The sequence below is a fragment of the Gouania willdenowi genome, chromosome 13 (assembly GCF_900634775.1).
Source record: "Gouania willdenowi chromosome 13, fGouWil2.1, whole genome shotgun sequence".
Lineage (NCBI taxonomy): Eukaryota > Metazoa > Chordata > Actinopteri > Blenniiformes > Gobiesocidae > Gouania > Gouania willdenowi.
In genome coordinates this window covers 8,879,431-8,892,451 of record NC_041056.1, presented here as the reverse complement: position 1 = coordinate 8,892,451, position 13,021 = coordinate 8,879,431, and the positions used below count along the sequence as shown (strand labels likewise).

Here is a 13,021-nt window from a genome sequence, read left to right as displayed (position 1 = left end):
ATAGTATTTTTTTTTAATCTCTAAAATGAGCCAAAGTGCACAAATCAGAATAACTCTCTAATGTTTCTCCAGAGAGTTTTAGTGCATTAGTTATGCAGAAGTTCCAGACCAAACATGGGAGACTGGCACCCCGGGGACCACATGCGGTCCTCGATCTGATTCTGTGAGGCCCCGCAAGACAAATTTATCAAAAATTGTAATTCAAGAAACTGGAAGTAATATGAAGCCTGGCATAATACACAAAATAACTCCAAAAACACAAATTATTGAAAAAATACACACATAAGGACACAAAAGAACCACCTAAACTCACAAAACAATAACACATCTATAAAATGACACCAAAGAAACACACTACTCTATCAATTACACAAAATGACTGAAATACTGCACAGAAAAAACTACACAAAAAGACGATGATGACAGAAAATCTTTATTCTTTCCTGTGTTAATGCTCAGATTGGTCGTATTTCTTAACACTGGCATGAATGTTGATAATGTGGCCCTCGGATCAAACAATCACATTTTTGTGGCCCCCTGTTCTAGACATTAGAAGAAAACAGGAGCTTGACAAACCTTCAGAGCCCTTCCATGCGTTCCACAAATCCTCCACACTTATAAACTGGTCATCTCCATGGAAGCTGTTGTGCTTTGCTTTAGGGTCGTGGTAGTTCAGATCTTCCCTCAAAAACTGTAAAGGGGATGACAGGACATTTGTAAGTCAGTTAAGGAGAAATCCATTATTATAAAAACCCTTAAACAAGTCAACATGGATTAAAAGCTGTTGGGTTTTTCCCACTATTTCAGAGGAAGGAAGCAGGGTGATGACATTACAAACAGCAGATTGAGGTGAAATGATTAACCAAAACGGGCAGTGGTTTGTAGAACAGTGTTATAGAAATAGCTGAAGAACAAAGGGCGTATTTTTAAATGGTTTTATTGTGAGTGCTGTGACCCGCTTCTCTGCTGAGGTCTTTATGACCCTTGTAAAAGAAGGAAATGCTTCTCTTGTGGGCTCATGTAAACGCGTGTTTCTCTCATTGGCAAATCAACATTAAACTTGACAAATGTGAAAACTGCACATGACTTCAGAAACACTACAGATTTTTCACTCACTGTTAAATGGACTAGAACAAAACAGGACTTCCTCCTTTCAAGTTCGTTAACAGTTAACATGTCGAAGACTACTTTTTGTCTTTGTTTTTCAGTGACATTATAAAACCAACAGCAGCAAGTGTTTAAAATACTTGTGTGATATATATAATCTTTATGCAATATTTTAATATATGTTAATAATCTGGTGATACCAATTATTGTAATGTGTTACGGTTTCATTTATTCAGACAAACTTTTTTCAGGAAATGTACTTTGATCTCCTGACAAAAAAAGTCAATTTGATGTTAGACATCAAAGTCAGAAGATCAAAGTCAATTTCAAAGTCAATTTCCTGAATAAATGAATGCATAACATATTTCAAAAAAAAGGACAAAATGAACTCACTGGAATTATTATTAATTATTATAAAAATGCAAAATGTTGGCTGATATTATCGGTCATGCCGATTATTGGTCAATCCTTAAATAGAATAAACAAAAAATAAATTAGAAGATCCACAAAAAAAAAAATTCTATATATATATTTTTTTTTGGCCGATGGCCGGTCTTGAAAAAAGTCCATATAGCGGCCCGATATGTCAGCCGGCTGATATATCAGTCAACCTCTAGTTTCAATGGTTACTTTGAGACTTCTACACAGTAGTTTCAGTGAAAAAAAACTTGTTGCACTTCATTTTATGATGGCAGTGTGTAACACTGTATTTTCTTTTTTTCGGTGAAAATGAGCAAAAACACTATATAACAATAATAAATAGGACGTTTTGTAACAAATACCTATGACTCAATTTGTCCTCTGAATGATCAATATCTTCTGATGAACATATACAGCAACTTGATTTTTCATCTCTACATTTAATGCTGATATTAACTGGGTAGAATATCGCGATATATCACAATAATAATGTATCGTGATACGTATCGCATTGCAACATCCTTGCCAATACTCACCCCTACCGACTTGTGACACAAGCTTTTTTTTTTTTTTTTAAATAGGCTATTTTTTGTTATTGTAAGTTTGAATTTATTATCATTATCATTAAAAATATAAAGAATCAAGGTGCTGGTCCCATTAGACTAATGTAACTATTGAAAAACACTTAAATATACTGAATGATTAAATCATCAGCTTGATCTGGTTTAATTATAGGACATCAGAGAGTTATTTATTAACCATAACTTTGTGTAACTCATTATCAGATAAATTAAACAAGATTCGGCAGCAGTAAAAATACTAATGGAGTTATTTGTGCTTTTCATGTGCTTTTTTTTTTTTTAGAAAATAAATATAATAATTTCATTTTAAGTGAAGAAATAAATGAATTAAATACAATAACACTAATAGAGTAACCCACATGCACAAATATATTCAATAAAAATATCAGCTCATGAGCTCTTTGAGTCAACAGATATTGTTGCCTTTTTTAATGTGTCTAGTGTTGATGTATTCAGATTTTTTTGTGTTTGGAAGGAACTTGTTCACACTTTAAGTTGGGAATTGTTTTGTTTATTTATAGTTTTTTTATTTATCATGATGTTTATCATTATCGTGATAAATACCAGAAATTATCGGGATAATTTTTTTTTTAGTCCATATCGCCCATCCCTAATATCTTCCCTTTGCCCGTATATCACATCACCAATTCAACACGTCCAATAGAGGCCCTCTGCTTTGGAAGAGTTTGCCTACCCCGAGAACATCCATATCCTCCTACTCACTCTTTAAAAGGCAGTTAAAAAAAAATATCTTTTCCATTCATGAATCATCCTAAATTATACCTAATTACTTCATCTCTTTCTCTTTACTCAATGCTACCATAATTACAATCCACATGTAATATGTATTTTTGTATTTGCATGTGTATGTATATATGTTTTAAGTTAATATTTTGTTCAGTATTTTCATTTGTCTATTGATATACATTTTTGTGAACTTTGTTTGAAATTAGTTTTCCTCATATCAAAGATTCATTGTGCATTTCTCATGATTTTATAAGTGTTTGTTTATTAGCCTTATACAAGCTCCTTGTACCTTAAATGTTTGTCTTTAATGTGTGCTTATATATATATATATATATATATATATATATATATATATATATATTAATATATATATATATATATATATATGTGAGTGTGAAATGTGTTTTACAAATACATTTGCCTCATCTTGGTTAGGTTGACAAATCTCACACACACTGACAAAACTTAATAAAAAAGCAGTGAATCCATATAAACTCAGTTATTAATCCATTGATCAACTATTTGGTGAACAATCAGCCAATCAGCGCTTAAAGACATTAAGAGCCTGGCAACCTCACCAACTAATCCAAGTCAAATGACACAGGGTTTACAATATTAGTATTAGGATGAAGATCATCTCAGATGAAACACTTTTCACAAACATAGCGAGGATGACTGTCTGTTTTAGCAGCACTCACGCCGTCTGTTTCAGCTACGTCCACGTTGCCGTTTGCGTCATCGTCCATCTGCTTGTGGATGCTACGGATAGCCTCGAAGCTGATGATGGCATTTTCGTCTTTGCATAGTGGTTCGTCAAAGCGGCACAAATCTGTTGGGCAACAAAGAACAAAATCAAAATGCTATCCTTTATACTTTTGAGTTTTCCACTTTTTGCTTTTCTAACAATAATATTTCTGCATTCCTACATCTTTAACATGGTAAATTTACCAGTGTATAGGAACTCATTTATTTTTTTTTAAACACTGCATAGCCAAATAATTCCTCTGATTACCATTTAAATAACCAAAAAGGCTCCTTCACTCACAAATATAGTATATTAGACCAGCATTATTTAACATAACTGAACTCATACGCCAACGTGTCAAACTCAAGGCCCAGGGGCCGAAAACAGCCCTTCAGAGGCTTCAAAAAGAAAACTCTTAAAATTCAGTAAAACATTTTAGTTTTTCATTCTGAAGGTTCCTTAATAAATGTTTGCACGTAGGATATTTAAAAATTGGATTTTTAAACTCAAAGTTTATTCATTTTTCCAATCCAGCCTACTTGGAAATGAGAGAGAAAGTTTGACAGCTCCATAATCCAACATTAGTTATTGCAGATCTGAAATCAACCCATTTCCATTAAATATTTGGGTTTCAAACCCAAGACCTGCTTCTTTAATCTGACCCACCAAAGAATTCTAGGGACGATTTATCGTAATCTGAAAATTGCAGGGACAATAGGAGGGAGCAATAGCTAGTTGTTACTTATAACCATTTAAACATCAAACTCTGGTTCTGCCCACTTGAGATCAAATTGGTCCAAATGTGGCCTTTGGACCAAAATGAGTCTGACATCTCTGCACTAACACCCCATGCTCAAGAAAGAAAGAAAGAAAGATAAACTTGTTTATGTTGTGAGGCCTTTTCATTCCATATCAAGAGTGTTTCCAGGAGGTCAGACAGATACCAACAGACCTACTGTGTAAACACCAAAGGGACAATGTCAGGTGAAACTGTTTTTTTTTCAAAGGAATGGGTTCAGAGTTTAAATGTCTACAACATTGGATTAAGCTTCACATAAATGAGAAATGCATGTTCTCTTATCAAAGTTGCTGTTTAGCCTTTGTGTTCCCTCTGCTTCCCCAGGGATTACAAACATTCTGTCAAGGACTGGAGATAACGCCACCACTCCCAACGAAAAGAGGCCGTCTTTGGTATGTACTAGTGCAGCCCTTGTGAATTATGTCAAATGGTGCGACGACTAGCTACCTGTAACAGCAGCAAGATAAGGAAGTCCATTTTTTAAAGTATGGCACGGCTGATTTGCTTTAACACAAACCTCCTGAAAGCTGTTGCATGTGTGTAACCTAGTTTATTCAAGCTATTTTTTTTTTTTTTTTTTTTTTAATTAAGGATTTATGGTTGATGCACAGAATTTCTATTGGTCCGGAAACAATTGTAATATTGGCAGTTTGCCGGTTGTTAGAGGCATGTCAAACACTGCTCGATTGACTGCGTTTCAGGTGAAAGTTTCAAAGAACGAAGCCCGCCAAGCCATGCTTATATAAAATAAATGTCCATCCCTTCAAAATAAGGCTTAGTTGTCACCAGTGTATTAGAAATGGATTAAGAATGCTTTTTGAACAATTAATATGGTTGATAGTGGTTTAAAATTGTGCAGAATTTAGTTTTCCTGTCAGTCTTTGCTTTGCATGCTGCTTGCATAATTCCCCAAACAGCACAATGTGGCAGTGTGTAAATTCACCTCGCTTCCTCCTCATGAACAGTTGGCCAGAGGTTTTCATATCTCAACTGATTCGCTCTGAACATTAGTCACAGTCACTCACGCACATACCTGTTTGTACAAAATGCCTGCCTATTTCAAAACAAACTCTTGTGGGGATGCACCGAAATGAAAATTTGAGGCCGAAGCCGAATAAAATATAAACGCGAAAAATTAGATTAGATTTTTTTTAATGCACCTAAAATGATTGCAGACATCAGGTATATTGTTAAAAGTGCGTTATTGCTTTCATTGTCCTCAAGAGTTAAAATGCATACAACAATCCCAAAGTAAATGAGGCTCTGTCATTCAACAATTTCAAGCTTTAACCCAGGTTTAAGCAAAAGTGCAACAGCAACTTCAAAGTACCTTAAAATTTCAGATTAAGAAATCAGATAACTACATATTTTATAACATAACAATTACAAAATAATCAACTCTTAAAACATTTTAAAACTCAAACTTGTTTTCATCTACAAATTCGATAAATCGATTAAATCTATTTTTTTTTTTTGCCGAGCACTAACAAAAATACACAAATTACTACCAAAACACAATAAAAATACACAAAATGTCATAAAATGTGCACAAAACTGAATAAAAGACCACAACAAAAATGTCTCCAAAAGCACACATAAAAGCATAAAAACACAAAATGACTCAAAACACGACCACAAAAAAAAGGCATAAAATGGGAGGAAAATCTTCAAAATGACAAAAATACACAAAATGACAACAACAAACTAAAACATTTTTTTCTTTCCTGTATTAATGCTTAGATTGGTTATTACTCTAAATGCTGACATAAATAAATCCATAAAAAGATGTATTCTTTTTTCTGTGGTTTGTATATATTGTCTTGTTTATAATATGGACTAAGAGTCTGAAATAAAGCATAAAAAATAAAATTAAAATAAATGTTGATAACATGACACTTGGATCAGATAATCACATTTGTGTGGCTCCTCGCTCAGATAAAAGTTTCCCATCTCTGTCATCCCCTAAGAAACCACTGGACCTGAACAAATTCAATACAGTATGTAGTGTGCACTGTGCAGTGAAAAAGTTAATAGTTGAGCCATGGTATGCAATCTTTCCGGCTTTAGCAAAACCTGCAAAATCACATACCGCAAACGCACTTTTACCCTCCCACATTAACTGTTTGCATTTGAAACCAACAGTGACAGGATCCCAAGGAAAAGTGGGCCACCTGTGACTCTCTCACAGCAGCACCCAACACACATTCAGCTTGCAAACCTCCACACACACACACACACACACTTTATATTTACACACCAGTCAGCCTTGTCTTTAAGAGCGAGAGTTACGCAATATGTTCGATGCCCCGTCATGCAGCTGAAGAATACACCCAAGAACCTTTACAACCTCACAATCATCCATCAGCCATAATTAAATAAATGACTCAATGTTCAATTAAGGAAAAAAAATATTTTCCAAACAAAAGCCTTCTCAGATTACATGTTTTGATTTTTGTGCCTTTGGGATAATAACAGCAATGATTCAGCAGTTTTTTTTAATACCTCTAAACAAGGTTGGGGTCAATTACAATTTTCAGTAACAATTACGTTTTCTTTTTGCCAATGTTCAATTACAATTCAATTACAGTGAGGAAGATTTCTCTCCAATTACAATTAAATTACAATTATATTTTATCCTCTGAAAGTCAAATATAATTACTTACTCAATTACTAAAGTTAAATTACAATTAATCATAATTACTACCTGAAATAAAGAACCTAATAAAAGTGAACCTTCCTCTTGTGTTAGCTTTCTGTTAGCATTTCTAATGGTAATGGGTCTTAAATCAGCTGTAAAATACACTAAAACAAATCTATTATTTCCTATCTATTGGTTACTTTTTTAGGCTTCCTAATCAATTAAAATATAGGTTTTAATAAATTTGGTGTGGGCATTTGAGCTTTTTTTGTGTCAGTATACCACTGGATTTTTTTTTTTTTCCCAAAATGATAAAATGTGGGAAAGTGTGATAAGAAACATTTTAATAATTGTTAACTACTCTACATATGTGTAGAACTGTACATAGAACTGCAACATGGTTCCCTGGTTTTGCATTCAATTATAATTGACATGTTTTATAGATTTTTCATGGCAATTACATTTACAAAGTCAATTATCTGAAATCAATTTCAATTTAATTACGATAACGCCAGCAATAGATTTTTAAAATTACAGTTACAATTATAACTATGCCATAATTACAATTATAATTGACCCCAACCCTGTCTCTAACCTGTAGAACATAAACAAATATTCAGAACTGTGAAAAAACACTTGTGCAAACTGTAAAAAGATACTGCCACCACATTCTTTTTTCGTAATTCACGGCTCATGTTCTTGAAACACGCAACCACCACTGCCGTCATTTATATCATAACAGTGCAGGAATGAGCCATGTGAGGATTACTCTGACAGAGGGCCTCATAAGAATGTGGCTGTCCAGAAGGACTCAACTTGTCAAAACACCAAGTTAAACCAAAATTAAAAGGACATTTATTTGCCTCAAACTTACAGCATGTTTCTGCAGGTGGCTGAGAGGAACAGACAGGTGGGTTTGAATGCAGGGAATAATAATAATACCAAGACATAGTCATCAACATACAGAACCAAATCCAAGAACTTAGATGTATACATAGGAAAATAATATCACATCAGAATATAAAATTACTAATTATCTTAAATGGTTTCTAAAAAATGGTGTCCCCTTTGAAGATACCTTGAACAAAGTGAAAAAAAAACAGCACAAGGTAGGGATGTAACGATTAATCGTAAGGCAGTTAAAAATCGATTCATAGGTATAACGGTTGATATCGATTTTCTGAAAATTGAATCGCATTACTTTTTTTAACCAGCAGAGGGCGCTATCTACAAGTGTAGGCGGCAGGCGGAGTCTGCTAATACTTTCTTTCTGGCCGCCTTCTACTCTTAAATATGTTAATAAATGATTCATTACCCATTTAGCACTGAAAGAATATCTGTAATATTACTTGAATATCTGTAAAAGTCACGTTTTTCTATTAGCTCTGTCTGCTAGCATAGCTTCTCTTCTTCACTGAAAGATATCTGCATGCCAACCGACCACTGTATTACCAGCGCCCTCTGCTGGTCCAAACAAATATGACGTAAATCATTGCAATCACGGTTTTTTTTTTTTTTAAAGTCCAATTGTTAAGGCACAAAATACATTTTCAGTTGCACTTTTAAAAAGAAAAATAACTATTATGCAGTTTTGCATTGTTTATTATCGAACCAGAATTTAAATTAATAGGCTTCATTTTCATTTGTATTATTCCTTTTTTTATTTCATTCAAGATTTATTTTTAGTTAAATTGCATTGTTTTGAATAGTTTATCAAGGAATTCTTTTGACAATGAAAAATAAAAGGAAAATAGTACCGTATTTTCTAGTTTTTTTCCCAAAAAAAAATTTGTCTACAGTCCCATTTTGTAAAATAAATCGTGAGAGAATCGTATCGTGAACCCAGTATCGTGAATCGAATCGTATCGGGAGATGAGTGAATCGTTACATCCCTAGCACAAGGGCAATACCTGAGGAAAAAATATTTGCGCACTTCTCATTTTTGAACTCCATCAAGGTATTGATGCCCTGAAGCCACACACCAAATTTGGTGATTCTATCTTAAATGGTTTCTGAGAAAAGTTGAAGCTACCTCAAACAGAGTTCAAAAACAGAACAAGGGCAATAACTCCAGAAAAATAATTTTGCGCTTCTCATTTTTAAACTCCATCAAGGTATTGATACCCTGAAGCCACACACTGAATTTGGTTATCCTATCTTAAACAATTTCTAAGAAAAGCCGTCCCCTTTAACTCGGACGGACGGAGCTCAAACCTACATCCCCCTTCCACACTTTGCGGTGGGAATAATCAGTGGAGCAAAAGTCAACTCCAAAACTCCTTCAAACTCCTGTCTGGTCTTTGAAAGCACCCTACCATTTTAATGTAATGCCTCAAAGACACAAATATTTTCCGCAACTTCTACATATACATCTTGGTCATAATGTATGCTAACCTTCGAATCAATCCAATTTTAGCTGTCGGACTGGGATTGGCAGTGAATGCCAGCCTGACTATTCTCAGCATAGCTACATTTAGTAGCTGCTCAGTCACAAAGATGAGGCATGGACACTATTACTATGACTGCAGAGTGACCTACTGTGTGTGTGTTGGCTAAGCTTAGCGGCGTAACAAAATTAGACTCAAAGAGCACTGCTACAAACCAATGACATTGTTGCTTGGCTCACCTGAAACCCCATTTCCAACAATCTGACCGTCCGTTGTGGGTGAACTGGGCTTTTCAGTCCAGCTTTGACAAACGAGGCACGAAAAAATTATCCACAAGGTCAATAATTTGTGGAGCTCCATGACTGATGAATCCTGGAAAAAGGAAAACAGAAAAAAGAAGTTAAAACATGTGACTAATACCAAAGACACAATTTATTCCACCATTCACCATTTACATTTCACAATAAAATATATAATTTGATAATTAAACAGGCTTTATTTTTTTGGGGGGGGAACATATATGGGGCAGTGGTAATTTTGTCGACCGAAAAAATACTCAAACTTTTTTTCAATGATAATGACCAGACAATGACTAACTTATTAAAAAATACATGTAAACAGAGCTCACTACTGGTAGTCTCCGACTGCAATGTGGGTAGCGAGTAAAACTTAGAATGACACCTTCTATGATGGAAACATACTGCAGGGGTGTGTGTGTGTGTCATGTGCTGTCTGTGTGTCAGCACTAAGATGGACTATAAACCTTTCCAGGATGGACACCGGCTCGTGCCTGGAGTTGACTGAGATTCAGCAGCCTGTGACCTTGATACAGACAGGCGAGTATAGACTACAACGGTATATTTAGCCACAGGTTGAGACATTCATAACAGCTGAAAATCTTGCTCTCAGGATATGAATAAATGAAAAACTTGCTTATATGTGACGCTGAAGGTAAAATAACAGTGTGGATCTACAGTTCAAACATCCGGTTACAAAAATATTCATTTTTAATGGATGTTTTAAGTGACAAAAACATTCTTGAGAAAACACTTTCTAAGAAAGTGCATGTTATCGTTACTATGTTGCTATAAAGGGCTTGGGAGTCTGACCTGTTAATTTCTTCTGCTACTTTGACTATAAAGGGGTTTGTATTAGGCATGGAAGATATGGACAAAAACTTGTTTCAAATTTTTTTTCTCAAAATGGCAATATACGATATAAATCTCAAATTTTTTAATTAAAAAAAAGTCTTACGAGAAAGAATTCTGGGTTAAATCCGATGATGCAAAATGCCACACAGGCTCATTCATTAACAAAAAGCTGTCAAATTGCTCCTTTTAATGCATTTTAGCTACATTATTCTCATTACTGCCATATCTCCATCAAATTTCAATATCTTTTCTGGACATTTTCTCCACTTTCAAGACATTTTCAGCACTTATGAACCCTTTGCACCACTTTTACCACCTAATGTTGCATATATTGACCCATTATTGTCACCTTTAACCTCTTTTCACCATATTTATTGCTTATTTTTTCCAGTTTAACCTAATTGTTCCTACTTTTTAAATTGCATTACCCCATCCACTAAAAAAAGTATCTTTAATATAAAATAAGCTATAAAAAAATGTGTATATCGATAGAGGAGATATTGTAATTTTCTATATCGCCAAAATAAAACTTTATATATCTTGAATCTCTATATATATTGCCCAGCTCTCATTTGTATTACTATGTAATGGCTGTAGAAAATCTTTGGAAAGGCAGAAAAGCAAGATGGCAGCAACTATATCATACGGAAGCTGATTAGGGCCAATTTTGGTGGAGAAAATAATTTTGGGCAAACCACAAATAAAGTCGAAATTTCAAAAAATAAACTCAAAATACAATATTGTGATAAAAGTCAAACGTTTGCTAATAAACTTTAATCTACCCAAGTGGACTAGGGCCAATTCACCATAAGACAACAACAGCCTCCCTCAAAACTGGCCCTAATGGTTTTTACTCTTTAACAACAGATTAAGTTTTTGGCAATATCTATTCAAAGTCCTTAAAGAGATTACAACCCCATGTTTATGAGCTGAAAAAGAAAGATTCTCTTTGTTAATAAACCCAACTTGAAGTATAGTTTACCCATCAATATACAGCATTTTGTAGAAATTATCTGCTGTTCAGACCTTCGACTTTTATTACAATTATGTATTTTGAGTTCATTTTTTTAAATTTTAACTTTAATCTTGACATTATGTTTTAACTTTTTTTCTCAAAAATTTCATCTTTAATCTCAATATTTTGACTTTATTCTTGATTTGCTCAAAATTATTTTCGCCATCAAATGTGGCACTAATCCACTTCCGTAACATCACCAATGTTGGTGCGCTTCATTCCTATTTATGACTCTTAAGATAAAACAACTTAAATATTTAGCAGATATGTGAATAATCCCAACACCAGGCACTAAAATTACTACCACAATTTTTAAAACTGGAAAGAGAGGATTTCAAATCCCACCTAAATTGCCCCCACTTTGTAAAATTAATATATTAAAAATGTAATTAAATACCATGGGACAGAACAATGTAAATACCAGTGGAATAATTTAAATAATTATTGCAATAATTTAAGGCTTTAAATGTCTAAATGCTAGCAGAATAGACCATGGTAAGAAGCTAAAAGCTAGTTAGTATTTTAAATATTTGTTTATTTTTTCATTTAAGTTTTTATTTTATATTTTGCAGTCACAACACATATACATTTTAAATCAGGGTACAAAGGCACAAAAACACAATCTGGCAGTTGCTGGATAAGTGAACAGAAAGAATAAACAATTAAAAAATTATATATATATGCTAAATACAGACAAACGAAAAAGGCACAACCAAGGCAGTGACAACTTTTTTTAACAAAAAGGACAGTTGTATTTCTTTATACATTTTGGTGGCTTTTTTTTTTGGTATGTTGTTTGATCAATTTAAGAGACTTGTAGTAGTTATATAGTGAACCAGATAATAGTCACATTACACAAAGGAGTAGAGTCTTTCAATTTGCAAGTATGAATAAAATATTTAACCATTAAAATAACTAAATTTGCGACATTAGAAATACTTAAGTCCAGATTCATCATTAAAAATAAATAATGTCTTTGGAAGAAAAGGGTGGTACATTGATTTTTAGAGAAAGCCAGCTGTGAATGTCAGTCCCAAAAAAAAGCTAGGAGTAGTTACATACAGGAAGCTCTTCGGTGTCTCCTGAACGAAATCAGCATTACAAAATTTACCCTAATGATTAGAAGCCTTTAACATTCCACTTTCCAGACTACTTTAAGAATCTGAAGGTAATATCTACAAACACGTGTCAGCTGAAGGAGAAGAATGATTAGATTGTAAAAGACATATAAAGCAATCTGCTGCTGCTGCTGCTGAGAGCTTTCAGTCAAGCTTGCAACAACCAAGATTTTATAATTTCTGCTAAGATAAATTACGTCAAACGTGGAATTAATTAAAATACTATTATTATGTTTTTTTCTAATTTATTATGTTTCCCACAGATGAATTTTAAGCTACCATCAAGACGTTCGGCTAACCACATGACGGTATG

General features: G+C 33.8%; 1 protein-coding gene across 2 annotated transcripts in view; it reads right to left on the bottom strand.

Annotated features, from left to right (window-relative positions):
• Positions 1-13,021, bottom strand: part of stim1a (stromal interaction molecule 1a) — a 42,919-nt gene that overhangs the window by 29,612 nt on the left and 286 nt on the right. For both annotated transcript variants that reach the window (XM_028464096.1, XM_028464097.1), the window contains exons 2-4: positions 9,664-9,796; positions 3,554-3,684; positions 577-691 (exon numbers count right to left, since the gene is read on the bottom strand). In XM_028464096.1, the coding sequence (XP_028319897.1) occupies positions 577-691; positions 3,554-3,684; positions 9,664-9,784 (367 nt within the window). In that variant the 5' untranslated portion in view covers positions 9,785-9,796. The remainder of the gene's footprint in view (positions 1-576; positions 692-3,553; positions 3,685-9,663; positions 9,797-13,021) is intronic.